The sequence below is a fragment of the Centruroides sculpturatus genome, unplaced genomic scaffold (genome assembly GCF_000671375.1).
Source record: "Centruroides sculpturatus isolate CEXI.00-Female unplaced genomic scaffold, Cexi_2.0 scaffold824, whole genome shotgun sequence".
NCBI classification, from domain to species: Eukaryota; Metazoa; Arthropoda; class Arachnida; order Scorpiones; family Buthidae; genus Centruroides; species Centruroides sculpturatus.
In genome coordinates this window covers 158278-185653 of record NW_019385313.1, presented here as the reverse complement: position 1 = coordinate 185653, position 27376 = coordinate 158278, and the positions used below count along the sequence as shown (strand labels likewise).

General features: G+C 27.2%; 1 protein-coding gene across 1 annotated transcript in view; it reads right to left on the bottom strand.

Annotated features, from left to right (window-relative positions):
• Positions 1-358: 358 nt before the first annotated feature.
• The window catches only part of LOC111637513 (sodium channel protein para-like), a 179834-nt gene continuing 152816 nt past the window's right edge, over positions 359-27376 (bottom strand). The window contains exons 13-17 of the mRNA XM_023383020.1: positions 17322-17495; positions 10257-10432; positions 10009-10183; positions 9703-9864; positions 359-602 (exon numbers count right to left, since the gene is read on the bottom strand). Of these exons, the coding sequence (XP_023238788.1) occupies positions 405-602; positions 9703-9864; positions 10009-10183; positions 10257-10432; positions 17322-17495 (885 nt within the window). The 3' untranslated portion in view covers positions 359-404. The remainder of the gene's footprint in view (positions 603-9702; positions 9865-10008; positions 10184-10256; positions 10433-17321; positions 17496-27376) is intronic.

Below are 27376 nucleotides of genomic sequence, written 5' to 3'. Positions count from 1 at the left end.
TATCCAGTTTATCAGTTATTTTCCTTTTATAACATTTTAGACCATTAACAATTGTTTTCTACATCTTTCATTTCTCAAACATTCTCCTTTCCTGATTAAGGGTACGTTCGTAAAGTCGAACGAGTTAAACGAGAATGACATCATCGTTATTCTTATTTCGTTAGNTTTAAAAATAATTACATATAAAATTTTACGTTTTTAATTTAATGTTAAAATTTGATGTTTGTAAAGCTTGAAGTCGTTAAATTTATTTGATTATTATCAGCTCTAAAAATTTCAAAATTAAAAAAAAAAATCATCTATAACAAAAAGAAATCACGATTATTATATATCAAAGCATTAATAATAATTAAATGAATACATGTAAATATAAACTGCTTAGAAAATGAAAACATTTAATAAAATCAAATACCTTGAAGTGCAATTTCTAGACCATCACTAACAACAACTTCTAATTCTGTCAATTCTTTAGGACTCTTTTTATCTTTCATTGGAACTTGACCATCTACCAAAATTTCAGTCCCAGGGGGTAAATCTTCCATATCTTCTCTAATTTCAGTTGTTTGATCAGCTATTTGATTTCTAGCTTTAGCTCTCACTGCCTAAATAATTTTCTTAAATCAATATATCAGTATGAAAAGAAAGTAAAAAAATATATATAAACATATAAATTTATTTATTAATCTTAAATACTTATTAAATTAAGTATTATGCTCAATCTCATGGAAATGCTAACCATTTCTAAAGAAATGAGAATATCTATCCATTTCTAAGGTTTATTTAAAAATTCAAATATTTTTAAACAAACCTTAAGTTTACTCTTTTTATTTTCAATTAAATTCTAATTTCTTGTCATTCTTTTGTATTAGGAACAACACAGACAACATAAGATTTTATATTCCTGTTTGTATCTATATGGGTGACTGTATGTAGCACAAAGCAGAAAAATTTGTGTGTGCAGCCATGAAGCAGCTGAGAGTGCAAGATATGTGAAAATATTTTTTCTTCCACCTCAAAAAGTGGAAGAAAAATTTTTTATTATAATATAATATTTAATATCTATACAATTTATTGGATAGATATTATAGTTTCAATCATTCTTACCATGTATGTATCAGATGTTCTGGTTTTGTTGTAATGTCAGAGAGGTGTTGTTTCTCTAAGACTATTGCTATAAACTTCTTAACTAAAGAGAGCTTAAATTTGATAAAGCCAAAATGTATTTTGATAATTTATAAAAGAGAATATTGTTAAATAAAGACATTTTTTATTGTCTACAATTTATTTTATTGTCCTCAGATAGACAGTGGCAATTGATGCATATTATGACAAGATAGTTTACATATATTTAATATGATAATCAATAATTTAAAATATTTATTAACCACCCTGTAAATATAAGACAACTTTATTATTTGTTTTATTTATTCTAAATTACATAATAACTCTTTGAAACTGTTTACTCTTATCATAAACCCAGTATCTCAAGTATTCTGAAATATTTAAAATACTTTGTATTTGAAATATAATAAATCAAATAAGGAGAAAAACAAATCTACTAAGATTATAACAGTCACACTTTCATTAATTGATAAAACATTTTTCAAACTTCTCCATCCCGATGTCAGTTGAAAAAGTGAATGAGAAAATATTTATAAGTTTCCATTAATTATTCTTCAGGAATTTGAATTTTTAAGCAGTTTTTTAAAAATTTGATATAATGGTTTATTTAAGTTATTTTAGTTTGTTTCATACTCTGTTTGCTTACTCTATATTAATACATTAGTGAATATACTTCTTTCAAGAAATCAAAAATCTAAATTGAATACTTTTGAGGATATTTGGCCTTCATTATCAAAATCTCAAAATAGCTGAAATTGTTGTTTAAACTTCAAACCACTCTGTAAGGTATATCATTTTTTTATGGTCTGTTATTTTTTAATTTCAAAAACACTTCTAAGAAGAATTTAGAATTTGATATAACTGCCAGGACTAAAACTGTAAATTAATTTCAAAATTAAAGACTATACAGTAATGAGTCTTTTGATGTCCTTTCTCCCACCTCAGGAAATTAACAGTCTTATGGCAAAGTCAACTTTTTATTAGAGGTTGCTCATCTGCCTCACTATGCAAAACGTTACAGGACTTTTTTCCAGTGATGCACAAATAAAAAATATAATATACATTTGATATAACTGTCCGGACTATAATTGTAAGACTGTTATTTTCCGGAGGTGTGAGAAAGAATATCAAAATCAATTACTCTACAAAGTTTATAAAGATTCTTGACTTCTTGAAAAAGATATATTGCTTTTTAAATATTGATTTTGCTTCATTTATCTTAAAATTTGTTATCTTAAACTGAATTAAATATTTATATTATTCTGTAGCTATTCTATTATTATTAAAATATTTCTGTGTTATTGTATTACATTACATTTTTTTTAACTTTTGAATTAACATACAAATTTGAATTTCATGATTCTGTATCTGTCAGTCATTTAAAATATTCCTGTATAAAATAAATTAAGAATAACACCCATTAAAAAATGCTTTTATTAATAATTTTTTTTCATGATTGGAGGAGAAAAAATAGTGGGAGTGGTGCTGCCCCCACTTTAGACATCACTACAATGCATTTATACACATGATTAAATTATACATTTGGTTATGTTTATTGTGTTTCAAATGATCCATCCTCTAAAACAGCGATTCCCAACCTGTGGTACGCGTACCCCTGTGGTCACCGAATGGTGAGTTGTAAAGCAAGAAAAAGGAATACGAATAAAACAACGAAAAAAGCTTTATTTTTCACCGTAGGTTACTCCTTTTAAATTTTAGTACTACAGGATCTTTTGATTCCGATACTCCCTTAGGTACTGGGCTTACCCGTAGGAACAAAGAATCCCACACGCAGGTAGGAATGTTGAGACAAAACCGCGATGAAGTTAAGATCTAACCGACAATTTAGATCGCGACAAAAATACGTATACATATAAGGCTTAAGACTAATTACTAATTATCAAGAATAAAACAGAAAGGGACAGGATGTAAGACGTATAGAATGAAACAGGAATGAGAGATGGGTACCCAAAGATGGTCGACGCTCTAGTCTTAGTGAAGATGGCCAATACGTACTCTTCTCGGTTCGCTGAGGGGAGCCGGGGAAATATTCACTGTGCTGGAATAAGGGATCTTCCGCAACTAATCTCGTGCGATCTCCAATACCAAAGTTCCGTGGGTCCTTCGATACTCGTCCTTAGCCTATCGTCCAGGTCTATCCCTGACTGCTGCGAAAACAGTCCAGAGATCTCTACTTCACGTCCTTCCTCTGTGACGCCCGGGCTAAGAGTGTCCGTTCCCTCATTCTCACCCTCAGGGCTCCCCTTTTTCCTTTGTTTTCCAAGTAGGTCGATTCCCCCCACGTGGTTCGAAGGTTCCAGAATGTTCCATGGAACGAAGGACAAGGAGGGAAAAAAGAAAAAAAAGGGAAATATCTACATATTTTCATTTTATACGAAACGAACAATATGGTGGTACACCACACCCCTAGGGGTAAGTGATAGGTTGTTTAGGGGTACAGAAAAAAGTTAGTTATTATGGCAGAAAAAATAATATGTATCACAAACTAATAGTATTAAAAAATTATTAGATAAAAAATGTTCCTTGCAACAATCACAACTTTATTATACATTTTTTCTTTTAGGTTTTCTTTCTTCAATTTAAAGTTACAATATGTAAAATTAACAATACGGTTACTCACTAAATTTCTTAAATGANCATTTTCTTAACGAAGTAAACCAACTCTTTCCTTCGTAAACTTCGTTAGAGTTTCGTTCGAAACGTCATCACCGCAGAGCATGCGCACTGAGCGAGACTACTACTTTTCGAACGATTCGTTACTAACGCGTTTAACTCGTTCGACTTAACGAACGAACGTACCCCAAGTTTATTTTCAACTATTGTATATGGGTGCTGGTGTCAAAGTTTGATGTTGCCAGCATGACACTGGTTTAATTTAACACCTTTCACCCCATGTTCAGGATTCACTTGTTTATCTGCCTGTTGCATTTGTTATAATTACAAAATTTTATACATTAATAACTGTATTTTACAGCATATAAGATGCAAAAATAAGGCTGAAAAAATTGTCATGTCTTGTATGTAAAAGTGCAATCTTCCATAGGCTATTGAATTCCTCAAACAGCCTTCAGTAGGATACAGATAACTACCACCTAGCCCAGTGGTTTTTAACTGGCATTCCTCAAACTTGCCTTGAGTGTTCCATAGAAAATAATTTTTTTAAAGTTTTACTGAAAATCTAATATGCTTAATCTAAATAGGATTATTGAAAGTTTAATTTGCTTGGTTTGTAAGACACAACATATTACTTTGTTTGTAGACAGTTCCATGTTTCTGTTTTATTCATTACAATAAAGATTATTAGTTTATTGTTTCATCAGAATAGTAAATACAGAATTGCTTATTCATTTTTTTTAATATATTGATGCTAACTAATGCTCTGCAAAACACGAAGTATATAAATGGTGTTCCATGGCCTCAGAAAGATTGAGAACCACTGGCCTAGCCCAATGTTTAAAAATGTTATTGTTTAATTAAACATATTATGGGCAATTATTTATTGTGACATCATCACAATGCCTAGCTGCAATTTTTAATCATATTTTTAATTGATTTCATTTATTTAAAATATATGCTCTCCACCTCAAATTAGTACTGTAGTGTCTTGCTCCTGTACATCATACTTTTCTATTAGCAATGAAGTTGTGCTGGTCATCTATTAACTGCTTTCAGGGGAAAGTTTTGAATTGAGATAACAGATACCATATTTTGATTAATGCAATAGGTTCAAGAGATTAATTAACTGTGTTAATCAAGGGATATATGTAATGTGAAAAGTTATTATTTAGTTTTCTAACACAACTAAAAAAGGCAAATTAAATATAATAAATATCAAATTTTAGCTATATCATCATAACCTGAATCTTTAACATTTACTGTTGTAATGATGAAATGATTGATTATTCATTTAGAGTTGCAAATCTAAAGTCAGAGAGGTCACAGAAAGCAAAGAAAAAATTATGAATTTTTAGAGATTTAGAATATGTACTTAAAATACAATTAAATCATGTATCTACACCAATTACAATTAATATATTTTCATTGAAAAATATTAAGATAGACAAGAATAGTAATATTTATAAAGACAGTGAATAAAACTGTATATGCAAATTATTATCTATACACTAACAACACAAATGAAACAAATGCTACAAGTTGCAATATGTAGTGCTGATAAAGAATAATAAAAATAAAATAAATGTCAAATAAAACAAGAAAATGATCTGAATCTAATTGGAAAAGAAGATCTATGAGTAAGACAACAGAGAAAAAAAAAACAAGAGGAAAGATTAATCATCATCTCAAATATTTCATCTGAAGTACCTGCTATTTTTCTTTCCGACAGGAAAAATAGCAGGTACAAGAAAAAGATTGTTTATAGTTTACAGTTAAAAAGAACAAAATAGAGAGAAATGGATTTTGAAATGATATTGGAAGGAGGAGGTAACAGTAACTTAAAAATGATTACTGAATAAATGACTATAAAAGTAACATTTGTAGTATATAAATATCAAATTTAAAAGTATTTTAAAATATACAGTATTATTAAAATTCTTTTAATACAATTAACTTTACATATTAAAAAAAATAATTAACTGTAATAAAAATTTTCCAAAAAGAATAAGGTGTCTCAATAAAAACTTTGAAGCAACTCATTACAAGCTCTCATAAAAATTATAAACATTATCTTTATTAGTTTGGAAATAAGTGTTAAATCAGCAACCACTATTTTCTATTTTTGAATTTACAAAAAATAAAGATTATTTTATTAGATTATTATAGCAGCTGTAAAGTTGAATTTTTTAAAGACTCAGTTTTTGGGCAATTTGACCAATTAAAAATATGCCATTTATATCATAATAAAATATGTAATATATTTAATTTTATTGATTAAAAATTCAATAAGCTCTTGATATCTATAAAAAAAATTAAAATATACTAAATCAGTATTTTATAAAGCTACATTAACTGCCTTATAATATTGGGCTATATTTCAGCAATAATAATTTTGAATTACTGATTAATTTGTCCCTATAATTTCTCTCTATTATAAAAAAGTATAATAAATTTTGAGAATGAAGTCAATTAAATTTAATTAAATCATTTTAGAATAACCAATGATGGTTATATCATAAGTTAAATATACATGGAAGCAAACAACATCGCTAAACCCGATATACTATAAAGCTAGACACCAACCAATGCCAAATTCTATCAGCCTAGACATGGCTATATTACTATTGGTGTCTAGCTATACATAGAAGAGGAGATTGAGCTGGAGGTCCTGGTAGTGTAATTGGCAATGAATCTGCACAGCAAGTGGGAGTTACGGTTTGAGTCCTCCTCCAGGTCGATCTTTTCTTTCTTCCAGTTTAAATATACAGTGTTTCCAAAATAATGAAACTTTTAAGAGATGATTCCTCACAGGAAAATGAATAAACAGGCACAAATGCATGTCCAGAAATGGGATGTTTTCAAGAAATCAAAGTCAGGAATTTGTGATTTGACCCTCAATTTGAGAAACTCCCTATGAAATTTATCACTTAAATTATGAATTTAATCATTTTAATCATCAAATGAAGCATCAACTCAACAAAATTTATTTCTCTGCAAAGTTAATGATAAATTTTAAGAATTAAATTATATTACTAAGTGATTAAAGATAAAAATAATTTGTCGTTAAATGAGAGATTTAAACTATCGACATTTGGTAAACTGATCAAACAGTTTGCTGGCTAACTTTACGAACATGAACAGTTGCCAATGAACTTGAGATACTGATATGAAATTATAATATTTACTGTCATCTCTCAAAAATCATATACAGTTGATTCGTTNTTTTTTTCTTTAATTTAAAGTTACAATATGTAAAATTAACAATACGGTTACTCACTAAATTTCTTAAATGAGGGGTACAATCTAGAGATATGACATGTCACGGGGTACAATCTAGAGATATGACATGTCACGGGGTACAATCTAGAGATATGACATGTCACGGGGTACGCTAATGAAAAAAGGTTGGGAACCACTGCTCTAAAACATTATTAAAAATGCATCATTATCAGATTTAAGCATGTCTTCAATGTTTCAACATTCTATCTTAATTAGAAATGGATGAAATTTGAATACATGATACAAAAGAAAGTTAAATAAATGCATACATAAACTCAAAGCCCAATGTTAACAATCAAAGCCAAAATATCTTTGTAATGAATCAGGATATTTTTCGGCAACTATTAATAATTTAATATTAATTATTAATAGTAGCTGCCATCTCTTATTAAATTTAATAAGAGATGGTGCCTAATGCCTACATCTAGTACCAAATTACTTAGAATTTAATCATTAATAGTAGCTGAAAAATAACATGATTCATTACTGGAATCATTTGGCTTTGATTAGATAAAAGCATTTAATAAATATCTTTGAAGATTTTTTCTCTTCAAATGAGTATTTAGAGGATCCAAATATTTGAATATGAGTGCTTTTAAAATACTGATACAGAATACAGTAGGATTAATTCTGTGTTATCTTCAGTAATGTATTCCATATTTTGAAAAACAAAAACTAAATAAATTATACAAATTTTTTCCTTCAACATTATGGAAGTTATTTATGAATTTTTAAATACTGTAATTTTTGAAATGTCTTTTTAATTAATATTTTCTCATGTATGAAAATAAATCTGATTAAATAATCTTTTAATAAAAAAAAAAGTAATGTTAAATAACATTATTATTTATTCTTCTTCAAAATGACAATTATAAAATGAGTAATTATTTATTGTGACATTGTCACAATGCCAGGCTGAAATTTTTGTCTTAATGCATTTACGTTTAGTAGTATCTTGCCCCTGTACATCATACTTTTCCTATTAACAATGAAGTCATGCCAGTCATGTAAGTACAGGGTTCCTACTCCAATTTTTATTTTGAATTCCATGACTTTCCCTGACTAACTTTGTCCAAATTCCCTAGCCCTCACATTTCTTACAGTATGGAATATTGACATAATAAAACAGCATTTTACTTACTGTGAACATTGAGTACATCTATCCCTCTTTTACACAGTTAATATGTTCCAAAGACTGTGCCAAAAAGTATAGTATATACATCCTGTAGAAAAATGTTTGATAGGATCCACAACTTCAATGTAATGAAAAAATAAGCAATTTACAAATGAAACATAAGCTTTTTTATTTTATCATCATTTATCATTATTATTTGTATGTAAATCTAATAAACACAAGATAGCATAAAATCAACAAACAGTATTCTCTGATATACAAATAGTACTGTACTGTGCTTAAAATATTTTGGAAAAATTTTAATCGATGTAACATTATCAAGAGAGTATTATTGCAGATTACTCTCTCAAATTCAAAATAAAACGTTTTTAAAATCTCAAAATGTTTAAAATTTAAGAATGCTAATTGATTTGATAGTATATTATATTAGAACTGTTTGATTCCCAGAGTTTAGCAATGCTCTCATCAGTGTTGCATTTTATAATAATTCTTCACATAAACAATTAATGTTAGTTTTAAAGGTGACCTGCAACTATCAGTAAAAGTAAACCTTTGTATTAACTGTCAAAACATTAAAACAAAATTCTTAAAAAATTAAACAATTTGATGTGATTTAAACTTTTGATTTTGAGTGATTTTAAAATATATTTTTACAATACAATAGAATAATAAGTAAGATTTATTACATGTATAAAATTAAAATCAATTCATTATATGTGATTGTGCAAGGTTCAGCACTAAGTGACCCAAAAAATTTTCAGTGTGTCTGGAAAATGGTTTCAATCATATCAGACAAGGAAAGCAGTTAAACACATAAGAAAGACACAAAAATTTTATAAAAGATGGATTTGTACATCTAGTGGTGTCCTCTAATACTAAAAATGTTTTGATAGAAAAACAGATAGATTCTGCTATATTTATAATAAAAGTTGCAGCATTACTTCTTGTCATCTGCAGATGGCTACACTTGGTCAGCCATATTCCACAAACAAAATCAACAAGGCAGTTAAGAAGACAAATTCCCTGACTTTCCAGGTGCGTAGGAACCCTGTATCTAATTCTATTCAGAAGAAAAGTTTTGAATTGAAATGACATCACTTCTGGTCCAAAGAGGAAGTTCATATATAGTTAATTGGTCCCTATTACCCCTAAGCTTTCCATATCTGGTCTTGACTTTCATCTATCTAACATCATTCTCGAGATTAAAAAAGGACAGATAGAACATGACAGTGGGAATTTATAGGTCTACAATTTTTTAAAATTGCAGCCAAATTAGTTTTATAAATATTTCAATATAATAATAATAACTATTAATCTTTCTTTTTTTATAGAATTATACAAATGTTATTGATGATGTCTGTATTATAAACATTTAAAATTTTATTTAAAAAATGCTGATGATAGGTTTTAAACAAATTAATTCAGAGAAAGTTAATAACAATATCCATATTCACAATAAAATCAGAATTTACAAATAAATAATTCAAAATAAATTTAATAATTTAACTTTTAATGTTTAATTGAATTACCTTTACTATAGCCAAAAATAATCCTTTGATCCAATTAAAAAATCTAGAAAACCGTTCAAATGCTTCAGCTAATTTCTTTGTATCTGCACTGTCTGAAGGAGCTTGGGACAGGTTAGAGGCACCAAATGAAGACAGCAACAAGGCAAGAAAAAGATTCAGCACCTGTTATATAATTCATAATATATAATAAAGAATTAAATTAAAATTCATTTAAATTGTAAGTTGTTTTTTTATTTTTAAATTAATTTTATTATAATTTTTATTTAAAAATTTTTTTATATGAAATAATTGAATTAATTAACATACCACAAGATTGCCAATAACAACAGTGGCCATAAAGAAAGGAATACAGGGCCAGCCTGAAACCCACATGCAATCCCACATTGATTCAATCCATTCACCACAAAGGACACGAAAAACAATCATAAAAGAATGCATAAAATCTTTAAAATTCCAGCGAGGCATTTCTCCATCTGGAAACCTAAACAATTTTTAAATTTTCTATAAATTTTATTATTTACAAAACATAATTAATACTTCAAAGTCATTCTTACTTGTGAACTTCTTCAAAATAATTCTTTCCAAACAACTGCATTCCCATCACAGCAAAAATAAATATGATGATACCTAATACAAATGTCAAATTTCCTAATGCACCAACAGTTTTACCCATAATTGAAATTAAAAGATTAAGAGTGGGCCAAGATTTAGCTAATTTGAATACTCGAAGCTACAAAAAAAATTTAAAAATTCTATTATTTTACATAGATTTTATTACATATTTTATGATTACTTATTTATATTTCTAAATATTCAGAATTTAATAGATTTAATTAATGATTGAATAAACATCTGAACCACTCAATAATATAGTTTATATGTAATCTATGAAGTTTAAAAATAAATGAAATTTTTTATAAGATTAATAATGTACACCACTCTTCAACATAAAATTTATAATAAAGAAATAAAAGGAATTTACAGTTTTCAAAATTTTAATCATATAATTTCATAAGTTTTTCTTTTAATGTCAACAATAAAAATAAAAAATTACAATCATTATCCAATTAATGTTGTTTTATTATAGCATACAGAAATAGCTCTCATTATTTTTTTACAATTTATATAAATTTTAATATAAAATATTTTCATACACCTTGTTTGGCTTGGAAAAACTGAACTAAAAGCCTTTTTTTTTTAACCAAAACTTAATTTTATTCCTTCTTTACAGAGAATTAATATTTTATTTATTGGTATCAGTTTATTTTTCATTCTGTTTAAGTCCTATTTGTTGCAAAAAAATAAAAGTTAATGAAAATAGTCTTGTCATTTATTATTTTATTGTTCAAACTATTGTCATAATCAGATTAAAATTAAAATATCACTAATGTTATTGCATATAATATTAATATTATATTGTTGCCATTTATATGTTATAATGTCTATTATTTACCTAAATGCTAATAAGCACATTATTTTCAGATATAATAAAAATTATATCTGAATTACAATGAATCAATATTTTATTGAAGTAAATTTCACATTATAATTCACACTTTTTGTCATTTTAAATAAATGACCAAAACAAAATAAAACAAAAAATAAAATAATTAATTAAAAAATATATAGATATTGGAGATAATTAAAGACAGAATACAAATTTCTTGAAAATACAAATAAAACCTTTTGAAATGTCCAAAATAAAATTATGTTTTGATTAAATTATATGATAACATCAAGCAATTAGAAAGAAATTACATATTTTCTCATAGTTTAAACTCTTGATCTTTAATAATTTTTACATTATAGAATACAGTTTAAATGATCTACAAACCAAATTCTAAAAATGTGTTATTGTCAAAATTAATTTAAAAATATAGAAAATGTTTACTTAACTGAAGAATTTTTTCAATTAATTAAGTTATTATGAATAAAATACAAAAATATCACATATATATGATAAAGCAAATTGTTAATTCCAGACAATACATTTCAATAAGACTTTTAATAATCCAGTAATATATAAAGTCACTGAACACACCTTACACACTTTTCCAGCAAATAATCTTAATTAAAACAAACATTCGGCCTGATAGATAAGCCTTTGTTGAGTTTTAAAATAAAGATTCTATTTTTGGAATGGTATTAACCAATGAGATTTTTGATCATCAAAAAATTATGATAGAAACAAAATACATTTATACCAGTAATTATAATTGACTTGTAACTGTGACATCTTTGCTTATATTGTTATCTAATGTCAAATAATATATTATTCTTGGTCTCCCAAGCTGTTAAGTTTCAATGTATTAGAATAATGTTCTCTACTTTTTCTTTTATGTTTTTCATATCTATAACACATTCAAAAATTATCTTTGAGAGTAATTTCAATCTCCTGTTAAAATTAAAATTCTATTTTCAAAATCAACTAGTTAAATTTTTAACAAAATTAAAGAGTACAACTTGTTCAGTATATAAAAAATTACAAACTATGATAAATTGTCCATAATGCTACTACACGAAATATAAATTTAATAATTTTTATTGTTATAAGAAATTTTTAAATGTAATTGCTCTGGAAATTGGAGGGAATGCCACAAATAAAATTCACACTGTAAATTAGGCCCACCAGTGGCCGAGTGGTCTTTGTACCCTAAACACTGGGAGTTCGGTCATGGGTTCGTGCCGCGATCGGACAGGCTGGCTGCTTGGAGTTTTCCGGGTTTTCTCCTTGCCAATAACGACTAAATAGGAGGCCAGTTCCCCATCAAAGTCCTCCCAGAAGGCATTAGTTCCCCTCGCGTAACATCACGTCCCAGAGAAGGCAACAGGAAACCACTCTGGGTACTAACTTTCCCTAGTAACGCCTTGGCGTATTTACTAACTACTTACTAATCTGCGCTGGGTGCGGCCGAGGTCAGGAAAACCTGATATGCCACTATGAGATGTGAGAAATTAGACTCCAGTAAAAATTTAATGAAACAAAACTGTTTTCAACCTAAGTTTATAGATCTTCTTCAATTGTACATTTGAACTTAGAACATTTTTGAAAGAAACATTCAAAACACAAACAGAATAAATATAAAAATAAAAAAAATACAACAAATATGAACATTTAAATACAATAAAAATTAAAAGTAAATGTAATTAACAATAAGTAACAAAAATAAGCAATTAATAAACAGTTAATAAGAATAGGAAATAAAATTTTATTAATTTCCTAATCTTTTATTATTAATTTAGTGTGATCAACTTTTCAGTTGGGGCTTTTGTACACACTTGCAGTCACTACCCTGTTCCCTACTTGTAAATAGGTCAACACTGGCTCAACGTCAGGAAAATTTATAGTTATGTCTGCATTTCCATGTAATTCATTTACATTTTGATTCAGTAAAATTTTGCTTTCTAACTATTTAATAAGTATCTTTCTTTCTCTGTCCATGAATAAAAAACAAGTATACAAACCAAAAGAAATTAGTATGGACTAATGCAAAATTATTAGGTTGTTTGGAAAGTAATTTCGTTTTTTTTACCACTAGATGGATTAGTTGTATTTTTCCCGCCATTTTCATTCTAAACCGTATTATCATTATATATTTTGACAGCTAGCATTTTAAGGCTTATTTGTAAAAAATTTTGTTTGATTTTGTGCAATAGTTTATTTTTTGTGTCACATCAAATATGGAAGATTGAAAGCAGCATTTTTTGGTATATTTTGCTCCTTTATTACTGAAAAGGTAAGAATACTGTTCAAACGAGAAAAAAATTGTGTGATGTGTATGGGGAAGATGTATTGACAGAATGATAGTGCCAAAACTGGTTTACAAAATTTCGTTCTGGCAATTTCAATATTGAAGATGCACCACATTCTGGATGGGCAGTTGAAGCCAATGAAAACAAAATAAAAGATACTGATTGAAGCAAACTGTCGAATAATAATACGTGAAATCACTAAGAGATTAAATTTGTCAAACTGAACTGTCTATGATTACTTGAAACAAATTGGTTTCGTTTCAAAGCTTGATATATGAGTTCCACATGTTCTTAAAGAGAGATGCTATCTTTGGTGGGATTTTAAGGAAATTTTTTTTTGGAGCTTTTACCAGACAATTTAACAATTGATTCGAAAGTGTACTGCCATCGAGTAAACAAATTGAGTAATATCATCAAACAGAAAAGGCGGCCAGAATTGATCAACAAAACAGGTGTAGTGTTTTACCACGATAATGTCAAATTTCACACAAGTTTGGTAACTCGTTAGAAACTGTTATAACTTAGATGGGACGTGCTATCGCACCAACCATACTCGCCAGATCGAACACACTCAGATTATTACTTGTTCCGGTCTATACAATTTTTTTTAACTGTAAGACATTTACTTGAAATGACAATGTCAAAAATCACTTGGATCAGTTTTTTGTAAGCAACAATCAAAACTTTTATGAATGTGAAATCATGCTACTACCAGAAACGATGACAACAAATATTTGACCAAAATGGTTGATATATAATTCAACAAAATATTTATTTATTATAAAAATATTGTGTTTTTTTCACGGGAAAAAAACGAAATTACTTTCCGAACAACCCAATAAGTATTTTGATATTCAACAACAAAAATAAAAAAGGAGAAAATATAACAAAAATACTAGCTCTAAATTATTTTATCTCATTATTTGCTTAATTAAACAGGCACAGAAATACTTATTTTGTACAAGATATGCTTCCATTCAACTCTATGCACTCAATACAATGTAACATCAAAAGTGCCAAATTATGCTCATTACTTCAAAACTTTTACAAAGCCATAAAAACCAATTTTTTAGACATTACCTAAAGATATAAAGAAATGTTTGGAGAAATATACATTTGCATGAACTTTCAGGCCTTACTTAAACACAGCTAGATATGTTAAAATTTATCATCAAATAATTTTATTCTAACTTATATGTTAGTTTCCACTGTTATATAACTATTTTATTGTTCTATTGAATAATCAATAAATCTATATATATATATATATATAAATGGACGTGTGTGTCCCTATATTTCACTTTTCAGCCAAAACTACACATCGCACATGAATGGTGTTTGTATGTGGTAGTAACCCCAAGTCTCCATTCGTGCACTATGGTGGTTGCGTCTTGATAGTTATAAGGGTGAGGGAGATATGGGGTTTAAAGTGGTTGACTTCGAAGATTTAAAAATGTTCGAACCGTTTTAAATTCGAATTGGTTCGATTATAGAACAATTGTAAACGTTCCAGAAAATTGATCAAATTGAAAATAGTTCGTTTGACTGGACGTAAAAATTCTCTAATTAGTCTGGAAACAGGGGACCTAATTCTTGCATATGGGGTTGAAAGTGGTTGACTTTGAAGATGTGTAACAATGGAAGTGTCAACAATGGAAGTGTTAACAATGGAAGTGTTGAGTAACAAATGAAGTATTAATATAAAGCGGCATGCAAGATTTACAGGCAGTTTTTTGCGTTTTTGAGGGAAATCGAACATATTTTTAGACTTGTGTAAAAATTCTCTAATTAGTCTGGAAACGGGGGACCTAATTCTTGCATTCTGTGAAAATGGGTATGATTGGCTATAATGTAATTATCTTAATCTTCACTATCGTTACTTTTTGCCCAGCGAAGCGGGTCCTTGCAGCTAGTATAGTATATTTTCCAATCATGTTACTTTCACTATTTCCCCAAAATTACAGTAAGAGGCCTAGTGAACATTCTTACTCCAAAATTTCTGAGTGCTCTCTAATGGAACATACAAAATAAAAATAAGTATAGTATAATCTTAAAGTAAGATAATGTAATTTTTGAAATCTGGTTGTTAATCACTTCTTGCCTTGTCCTCTTGAGATGAAAATGCACATGTGGTCTGCACTGTTTGTTCATTGTAATTCTGTAAGAAATCTTTTAACTGTTCATTTATTAGAAAACTAATCCATGGAAGGTTTCACCAAATCTCAAGAGTTCTGTTACCAGGTACCCTGGGCAGTGATATACTGTAAAATTAAAGAAGGACCCTTGTAAATCTTCCTTAAAATGCTGCTTCCTTAAGCAGACTGCTGCTCTAAAACATGCAGCTAACATAGTGCATTTTTTAAATTAATTGTTATTTAAACAAATTGCTCTACTATCTACTGTTCTTTTAACAAGAGTCCTACTATTTTCTCTGTTATGTTTTACATTAGTATGTAAAACATAACACAGAAAATCTGGTGCATAGAAGAATGCTCTCTTCAGCAAAGTACTTCCTTATCCAATGCTCTTCTAAGTGAATTCAACCATAACATTTTTAAAGATACAAATTGGAAATAGCACTGATAAACAATTACAAACTCTATTATTTCTAATGCTTTGTCAGTGATAGCAGATTTGTATAGAATATTTGTTGAGAGTTAATAAAATTTTATATGTTGATATATAAATGATAGCACTATTTATCTATAATGTTTTGATGAAAAGATGAAATAATTATAATATACTAGCTTACCCGTTGCGCATTGCTGCAATCTCAGAAGAAAGGAAATTCAAGCAAACTCGTTATGATAAAATTCAATTTACATTTTATCATTTTTATTGAAACTTATTATTATTCATTTTCATCGGGAAAACGTTTCAAAGTGTCATTTCAATTCTATTTATTTATTGGAGTGCTTGTGGATACATGATGTTTTTTGTTCTTCCGTCTGGTGCATACATGAATAAATCAGAAGGTTTTCCGACGCGTGAGCCGGCCACATATAGTTGTCCATGTGAGAAACACAGATTCTCCAAATTTAGCCCACATACTTGCAGTGATTGTCAGAAGTGCAATATTCCCCATTTTTATATATTTTTTTTAATCCTTTACAATTTTAATTATTTAATTGCTCTTTCCTCTCTTCCTTGGAATGTTGTGAAATTTCTGATAGTTGAATAATAAACCGTTTTATTGTAATTTGTCTTTTTAAATTATTTTGAGTCTATATTAAAATTTGAAAAAGAGGGATCCCTAGATCAGTAAAATAGGCAAATTTCCTCCTACAACTTCGGTTGTTTAGTGAATACATAATTAGCAAAAAAGTTGAAATAAAGTGATTAAACAAAAATTATTACAAATATCGTAAATAACAGTTCACAAATGCATATATAAAGATATTTTTTGAAGGGGGAAAATAGTCTTCACAATTTGAAATCAATCGAACACACTGTGAAATGATCATATACATGTATGCCATCTATCATAGGATAAATGTACTATGCCAGAAACCTTCGTGGGAGTGTATTAAAAAACTTCCCAAAGCTTCATGGCAATCATACTATGCCAGAAACCTTCGTGGGAATATATTAAACAACTTCCCAAAGTTTCATGGCAATTGGATAAATGGTGTGGTAATGCATGAAGGACAGACACGCAGACATACATTCATTTTTATATATATAGATTCACATTATAAACTTTTTGAATTTATATTAAATTAATCTAAGAAATTTATATGAAAACACATTATATATAAAATTTGAAACTTAAAACTAAATACCTACTAAATAAAAACTTAATTTAATAAAAAATATTTTATTTAATATTTTTTATTAAATAAAAAAACTTAAACATAAATACTCACCAATCGAAATGATCTTAAAACAGATAATCCCTGCACACCTTCTAAACAAAGCTCCAAAAGAGATAATGCTACAATGAAGAAATCAAAAATATTCCATCCTTCCTGAAAGTAGAACTTTGGACTCATGGCCAGAAGCTTCATGCCTGCTTCAATAGCAAATGTTGCTGTAAAGAACTGAAAGAAATATACATTATACCATATTATAAATGTCATCACATTCTGCATGCAGATTTGATGAGAATTCAAGAATTATTTTTGAGCACCATGACAGATGAGATAAAATTTGAAGAACAGAAAAGATGATTTATTAGCTTTCAGGAAAAATCTGAAAATATCTATTATGTGAAATCTAGTTATCTTTACAGTATTTGCTAGGAAATGATCACTGCCATCCACAGTAGAGAATATCTAAATCTTAATTTTTAAAGCAAAACTTGATTAAAAGAAATTAAAAAAATTTATTTTAATAGTGCAAGGAAAAAATAAAAACAGTAAGTAAAAATTAAACAAGCCAGATTTTTTAATTCAATTTTTAATTTTTAGAAATTTTTAATATAAATTTCTAAAAATTGATTTATCATTTATATAAAACAATATTATTTTTATATGAAATAAAATTTTCAAATAGCAAAGTTTTTGTAAAATTTATAAATTTCTCATAAAACTATATAAATAATTTTCCAGATGTCATTTCTAAAATCATAAATTGCACTTCCTAAAACACTATATCCTAAATGGTATATATCACAATTAATAGCAGATTCAAAATTCAATGAATAAAAATTATTGAAATTATGATTAAAGCTTGTAAAATTATAAACAAATTATTAATTTTAAAGATCAAAAAAACTCACACTTTTAAAATCCAACAATGAATTTAATAAAACAAGAACATTTTTAATCAGTTTCACTAATCTTCAGTTACAAAGNAAACAGAGGACAAACTTTAGAAAGACTTTTTATTTATTTGAGTATGCATTTGAGTATGAAAATGGATAATTATATCCCTTTTCAACTCTTGTGTTACAACTATACAGGGAAAATCAGCATAATGTATACAAGTTAGCAAAATTTTTCCATAAAGTTACAAAATTGTAAAAGAACATTAGGAAACTTACATGGATTTTGAGAAATGCAGGAGTTGTGACATTAGATAAAATACGGATGGTGATTATTGATTAACAGGTATAAGCTACAATAATAATTAAATTTAAAATGATTTACAAAAGGGAATGTTTAACATAGATGTAAAAATTTTTGAACTTACAGTGAACATGACGGCCTGGTACACAGAGAGGTAGTGGAGGTGGGATGGACATAAGGGAGGGATGTCCACGCCACCCCCACTACCTCTCTTCCCTTTTCAATGCTTTTTGATGCCATCCTAATGCATCCTCTCTCACTTACAATTTGTGGACCATCCCACCCTGTGAAACTCTACTGTAAACTAAAACAATCTCTTTCTGTTCCCTTTATTTTAATGGTGCACTAATATCACTTCATCATACTGATTCCAAAAGGTTTCTATTACCCTTACTGTAACCAAGATCAAGGTTCCCAATTTTCTTAATATTAACTCAACATTGTGTTGTGTATACTGGTGATGTTTTTCCAACACTATGTACCAGGCCGTCATGTTCACTGTAAGTTCAAAAATTTTTACATCTATGTTAAACATTCCCTTTTGTAAATCATTTTAAATTTAATTATTATTGTAGCTTATACCTGTTAATCAATAATCACCATCTGTATTTTATCTAATGTCACAACTCCTGCATTTCTCAAAATCCATGTAAGTTTCCTAATGTTCTTTTACAATTTTGTAACTTTATGGAAAAATTTTGCTAACTTGTATACATTATGCTGATTTTCCCTGTATAGTTGTAACACAAGAGTTGAAAAGGGATATAATTATCCGAAATGCATACTCAAATAAATAAAAAGTCTTTCTAAAGTTTGTCCTCCGTTTCATTGATGGTGTAATAAGTCTAGCGGAAAAGAGAAAGCCATCTTAGAGTTCGTATATTTGAACATAAGACTAGACAAGAAGCATATTGCATAAAACTGAAAAGTATTTAAAATACTGGAAAGACTCATTAACCAAATTGTTACCATGATAACAAAAAGGCAAAAAATGACTGTCAAATGGTATATTTCAATTGTTTTGTCTTGTGAACTAATTCCTTGACTACTTAAAACAAAATTTGTTTTTTATTTCCTTCCAGCATACATAAATATAAAATGTTTAGTATGAACTTCCATGAAGTATAGTATATAAATGAATTGAGATCTGAGTTATTAAAATGTGTTATCCTTCAAATAAAATTAAAAGAAGGATTAGTACTTTAATTAAAATTTTAAAAAATTATTAGAAAACTGAAGATTTATACATCTTTTTTACTATTTTGTATTTTTATGAGAAGTATAAAGTAAATTATTGAGAAAAATAATTGGTTAAAATACTATTAACATAAACTGTGAGATATATGACATTTTAAAAACTAATTCTTCACAATTAATAAATTAATAGCTAATAAAATATATACCTGCTATGAAGATTCAACCTCTCCTCCTCCATCCTACTCTTATTTTATAAAACAGACTGGCTATACAAACAACACATGATACTTTGTTTTATAAAATAAACCACAGGCCATTATATGGTTGAAATAATTAAATCTTATAAAATATATTTGTGAAATGAAATAACTTTAAAATTAACATAGAAATAATGAGAATAGTTTCAGGTTTTCTTCTGCTTTTTCTTTTATTAAGGAAAAGCAGAAATATTCAATGTAGTAACAGTACTTTCACAAATAATTATTTATCAAAATGAAACTTAATTTAGACTTATAAATATATAAAAAAAGTAATGTCTTATAGAAACAAAATGTATACTATAATTGATCACACAATAACAATTCAGAGTATAAAATGGTTCCATAAGTTTATGTGAAAATACCATAAATCACTCAAAAGGTTTTAATTGTACAATGATTAACATTGATCATTCTACAATTACATTTTCTGGCTCCTTAAATGTTCTGAGTGAGTTTTGATATTTTTAGATAATGCAATAAGCTTTATATATACAGTTTCAATAGCAAATTGAAGCTCTGTATATATAAAGCTTATTACATTATCTAAAAATATCAAAACTCACTCAGAACATTAGAGGAGAAATAGAGAAGAACTTAGCCATAGCATTTATTGCAGTCCCAGTTGTAGAAATCTTCCACAGAACTGTGACTGTTTTTGGAACCTTAGAACTTTACTCATACACTTGTGTTCAACTCATGTAGTCATCTCCTCACCTGCATGAGTCAATGGAATATTGATTGGTTTTTGTCAAAAAGGTGCTACCATTTTATCAGTCTGCTGTCTTATGTTCTCACACATCAATAATGTTACCAGTCACATTTATTGTTGTCTCTGACTTGGAAGTGTTGTGTGTCAAAATTACTATGACAGTGCTCATCATCCCAACTTTTAATGGCACTTTTTCAGTTTTCAATTGAACATGCCTCATTAATCCACATAACTAATGTTGTAAATTAGAATTTGGAAGAACTGTAAACACCTAGTTTCCTAATGATTAACTCACAAATTGAACCTGATCAAAGGTGATCTTGCCATTGAAAGAGGAAAAAAAAGATTTAATATGCCACTCATCCTTCCTTTTTGAACTAATCAAAGTAAAAATTAATACAAAAGAACAGATAATTGGACAATACAGAATAAAGATTTTTAAAATATTTCTGAAAGAAAATCAACTATTTAAAATACAGTAATACCCCGACTTACGCGAACCCGGAGTTACGCGATTTTCAAATCTCGTCGATTCGTCTTTTGTTTGAGCGCCACGCAACCCTTGATTACTCACTCCCCCCACACTATTGTTCGGCTTACATGTTCGGATGTGTCGCACGGAATCCACACATAGCTACAATTTATTTTGTGTTATTTATTTCTGTGTTTGTTATATCTACGGAGACTCAAGAGACTCTACTATGTCATCCAAACGAAGTAGAACTAATTCTTCCGCATCAAACAAGAAAAGAAAAACTTTATCTTTGGAATGTAAAGTTAACATTGGGTATGTTCGTAAAGTCGAACGAGTTAAGCGAGAATGAAGTCATCGTTATTCCTATTTCGTTAGACTTTTCGAACGATTCGTTACTAACGCGTTTAACTCGTTTGACTTTACGAACGTACCCATTATTAAAGACTTCGATACAAAAATGAAAATTTGTGAATTGGCAAAGAAGTTTGATCTACCGGAATTGTCGGTCAGAACAATTATAAAAGGCAAAGAAAAAATTCTCGAAGCTGTGAAAAATGCTCAATCTTTAAATTCAAGCACCATTCGTAAACGTCACAGTATTATTGCTGAGATGGAAACAATATTAAAATTATGGCGTAATAATCAAGTAAATGTGAAAAATTGTAAAATAATATAGGCCTAATTTGTTATACATATGTATTATCTAAGATTTTATTAAACATTTTTTTTCTAAATTAATTTTTTCTTTAGTCTCTGGCCCCAATTAATAATTATTTGTATGTATTTATATGCGAAATTATACCTCGACTTACACGGTTACCGCTCGGTCCCACCTATTGTGTAAGTTCAGGGTATTACTGTATTGGAGATAGACTTTTGAAGTTTGAAGTTTTCCTTTCAGTTTTTTTAAGTACAAACTTGATTTTTGGTTTTGTGAGTGATATTTATACTTTTCATCCAGCATACCATGTGTTTATTACTTGATAGACTTTTGAAGAAAAAAAGTTATCATAATTATGAAGTTATGATAGTTTTTTATTAAAAAGTATAAAATATTCTAGAACCAGACGATTATTAAAAGAAGTGAGTTGTTTTTGAAAAAAAAATCTCATTATTTTTATAAAAAGTTTATAACTTAAGGATACTTTGTTTTATAAAATAAACCACAGGCCATTATATGGTTGAAATAATTAAATCTTATAAAATATATTTGTGAAATGAAATAACTTTAAAATTAACATAGAAATAATGAGAATAGTTTCAGGTTTTCTTCTGCTTTTTCTTTTATTAAGGAAAAGCAGAAATATTCAATGTAGTAACAGTACTTTCACAAATAATTATTTATCAAAATGAAACTTAATTTAGACTTATAAATATATAAAAAAAGTAATGTCTTATAGAAACAAAATGTATACTATAATTGATCACACAATAACAATTCAGAGTATAAAATGGTTCCATAAGTTTATGTGAAAATACCATAAATCACTCAAAAGGTTTTAATTGTACAATGATTAACATTGATCATTCTACAATTACATTTTCTGGCTCCTTAAATGTTCTGAGTGAGTTTTGATATTTTTAGATAATGCAATAAGCTTTATATATACAGTTTCAATAGCAAATTGAAGCTCTGTATATATAAAGCTTATTACATTATCTAAAAATATCAAAACTCACTCAGAACATTAGAGGAGNCACTCAATCAACAATTTTATTAGTATTAAGGCCATTGGCCAGTTACAAGGGATGTCTTTTTATAACAATCCAATTCTACTTATCACCAGTAAATTTTCCTTCTACATCAACCAGTTTAACCTAAATCTCCAACATCTTATACCTAGATACATGTTCTTAATTAGTATAATTTGTACCAAAAATTACATTTATATAATTCACTTACTCTTGAATTTTTTATTTGATTATTCCTATTCTATAACAACATAAACTTCCGTGTATAATTATATAATCTATAAATTATATCTACTGGTGGCTCTCTTAAATACTTTGTACATTGCCTTTTCATTGTTACATTTAAGTAAACATTGTAAATCTAGTTTCTGTGCTAATTCCTTAGCATCTTTACAATCACAAAACAAATGGAATTTTGAATTTATTTTTTGACATCTTGGACACAAACTCCCAGAGAAATCAATAATTTTATTATTAATTAGTATCAATTTTCTATTTAGTCTAAGTTGTGCAAAAAATCTTTTGACGTTAAACGCCAGATTTGTTAACATATAATTGTTATTGAATGGATACTTCAGAATTATTTTATACCACTCTGGTTCCTTCCTATTATCTAAACCTTCAATATCCTGAGACAAAGTAATTTCTAGAACATTTTGCATCAATTGGTGATAATGTTGATCACTTAACTCTGGTCGATCCAGGAATATATTTATAGAATAACCAAACTGATTCAGTATTTTTGATAATTGAGTCACCCAATTACTGTCATTCTTTTTCACCAATGACTTCTGGTATAATTGGTACAGCAATATCGTTGATAAATTCTCAGTATCTCTTAATTTAAAAAAAAATTTCATGTATCTCTTCATTAATGATGTACATAATTTGTATCTACTCAGTTCTAATCTGATTGCGCTACCAGGTGTGTTATATTCCAAAAAGAAAATTCTGCGTATAAACTTGTTTTGAATTATCTCCACTTTTTGCCAGTGACCAAGACTCCAAATTGGAATAGCATAGCCAATTGAATTCATAATAATGGAGTTAAACAACCGAAAGTGCACTTGTATATTTTTTATTTTAGCCTTAAAAAACAATCTTACCAAATTATTTAATAACCTGTTTGCACCATTGGCTGACCTCTTATACTGTTTCTCAAATGCTAATTTTGGTGTCAATATGATACCCAAGAATTTTGTTTCTTGAACTATTTTCAATTCTTCTTTGTCGATGAAAAACGCATGTGTTTCTTCGGTAAATTAGCACCATTCCTAATATATCATAACCTCAGATTTTTTGGATTTATTTTCAATTTCAACTCATCAAAATAGTTTTTCACCAATAAAATCTTCCTTCTTAATGCCGCAGCCGTTGGAGCAATAATCACTATGTCATTCGCAAAAGCTATCGAATGTATCACTTGATTATCTAATTAGTAATAATAAATAAATTTTATCAAAAATTTATATTTGCAAAAAATACTGTTACTAAATCAAAAGATTTTGATTTTAAAATTATACAGAACCAAAATTTAGCATACTGATTTTAGTCTTTATATAAATAAAATGTATTAGGAAATTCTGTCCAATCTTGAAAGTATCATTCAAAATATAAAACATAAATGTTGACATTTTCTTAAGGACTGTTATTCATTAATCATACTCATAAAATATTGATAATTTGATAAAATATATCATATTTTTATATTTGTCTAATTTCTTACTAATATTCTAGTATCATTCCTAATAACTACCACTAACATTCATTCCTTATCAAACATAATTAATTCAAGCAGTTCAATTCAATAATTATTAATTAAACTAAGTACTTAAACTTATCCATGGAAAAGTAACATTATTATTCTTAACTTATTACAGAACTATTATTCTTTAGATATTTTTTCAATTCTGTAAAAAAAAAACATAATTAAATACAAATTTTTCACACACTAAGTTCTATAGAGTTTCAGTAATATAATTTAATTAAATGATTTATTTTTGATATAAAATCATAATAATTATGAAAAGTTTCTAGATTTAAAAAAACAACAAAATATTTCTTTCCAAAATCAATTGGATACAAAAAAAAAAAAAACTATATCTAAACACATTCAAATTCATTGGTGCAACAACAGACAAAATATAGTTTAAAACTAAAATAATTTAGAGTGAAATTTAACAGTCCAAATAATTCAATAGTAGTGCTCATTAATTTTCATTTTGAAATATTTGTAGTTTTGTAATATTTTTTATCTGAAAAAAACCAATAAATTTTAAACATTTGGACATATGTATTTGTATCATTTCATATTATTTTTAATATTTAAATTGTATTTTGTTCTAATTCTCTTTACATGAGATCCTTCAATTTATATTTAGTATTAATTTTTAATTGTAAAAGATATGATCTTTATCACCCCAAGGCAAAAGACTATCTCCAAACAAATTAAAAATCAAGTTGTAAACTTGGTATCATACCTAATCAGTATCCTTTATTGATATCATCCGATATCTAGTGTATAGATAGAATGTTTTACCTTATTATGATAATCCTGTTAGGAAAATTAAATGTTTTGTTTATTTATTCAAATTTTCATTTCTTTAAATTTAATAACTAAAAATGTTGTGGTTTGATATTGATATTTTTTAATATTGGAATTTTTTAATTATGTATAATTGAAACATTAGTCTATTTATATAATTTATAAATCGAGGAATTTGAAAATTACAAAATCATATAACTGAATATTCATAAGCTTAATGAATTTATATTGTTTTCAATAATAATAAATTATTTTTAATCATAATTATTCTGTTTATTAAACTTAGATAAACAATTGTTTTTGATGATAAAATTAATGTATACAGGAACTGAAAGTTTAGAATAAATTTCTATTAAATGAAAACTGTATATGTTTCTAAAATACTATAAATCAGACAAAATCAAACACAGTTATCTCAAATGTATAATAAAAAACAAAATTATACTATCAACTAGATATATACCAGTTTCTTTAAAAACAGAATAAATATTAAGCAATCATTACATAACTTTGGCGCTATAACAGTTCTTTTGATTTTCGATATACTACTGAGAAAATTTGTGTTTAATTTTTTTCTAATTTATAAATTTTCTGCTTATGATTTACAAGAATTTTTGATTTCATCAATAAAAACATCAGTATTCAAAAAATGTCATAACTCACAATTAAGATTGCAGTAGATAATATGCTCTATCAGGGTCAATTTTTAATTGCACCAACTTGTATTAAGAACTGTATTATGTAAGCAATATTGTATGTAATGGCTGCATTCCAATTTTCTGTTATAAAAATTAGAAAAATAAATTCTTTCTGGANATATTTAGTATTAATTTTTAATTGTAAAAGATATGATCTTTATCACCCCAAGGCAAAAGACTATCTCCAAACAAATTAAAAATCAAGTTGTAAACTTGGTATCATACCTAATCAGTATCCTTTATTGATATCATCCGATATCTAGTGTATAGATAGAATGTTTTACCTTATTATGATAATCCTGTTAGGAAAATTAAATGTTTTGTTTATTTATTCAAATTTTCATTTCTTTAAATTTAATAACTAAAAATGTTGTGGTTTGATATTGATATTTTTTAATATTGGAATTTTTTAATTATGTATAATTGAAACATTAGTCTATTTATATAATTTATAAATCGAGGAATTTGAAAATTACAAAATCATATAACTGAATATTCATAAGCTTAATGAATTTATATTGTTTTCAATAATAATAAATTATTTTTAATCATAATTATTCTGTTTATTAAACTTAGATAAACAATTGTTTTTGATGATAAAATTAATGTATACAGGAACTGAAAGTTTAGAATAAATTTCTATTAAATGAAAACTGTATATGTTTCTAAAATACTATAAATCAGACAAAATCAAACACAGTTATCTCAAATGTATAATAAAAAACAAAATTATACTATCAACTAGATATATACCAGTTTCTTTAAAAACAGAATAAATATTAAGCAATCATTACATAACTTTGGCGCTATAACAGTTCTTTTGATTTTCGATATACTACTGAGAAAATTTGTGTTTAATTTTTTTCTAATTTATAAATTTTCTGCTTATGATTTACAAGAATTTTTGATTTCATCAATAAAAACATCAGTATTCAAAAAATGTCATAACTCACAATTAAGATTGCAGTAGATAATATGCTCTATCAGGGTCAATTTTTAATTGCACCAACTTGTATTAAGAACTGTATTATGTAAGCAATATTGTATGTAATGGCTGCATTCCAATTTTCTGTTATAAAAATTAGAAAAATAAATTCTTTCTGGATTAATCACACAGTTACTTTGGATAAACTTTACTTATTTTTGAAAATTTTTTAGTAAAAAACAAACATATAATCTAATAAAAATTTTGAATTTTGATATTTATAAAATAAATTGAACTGATTTCAAATCAATGAATTAATTCAATTAAAATACTAATTTAAAAAAAAAATAAACAATATTTTAAAATATTCTTAAAATGCATATCCTTCAAGAATTTCTTCTATAATCAAAA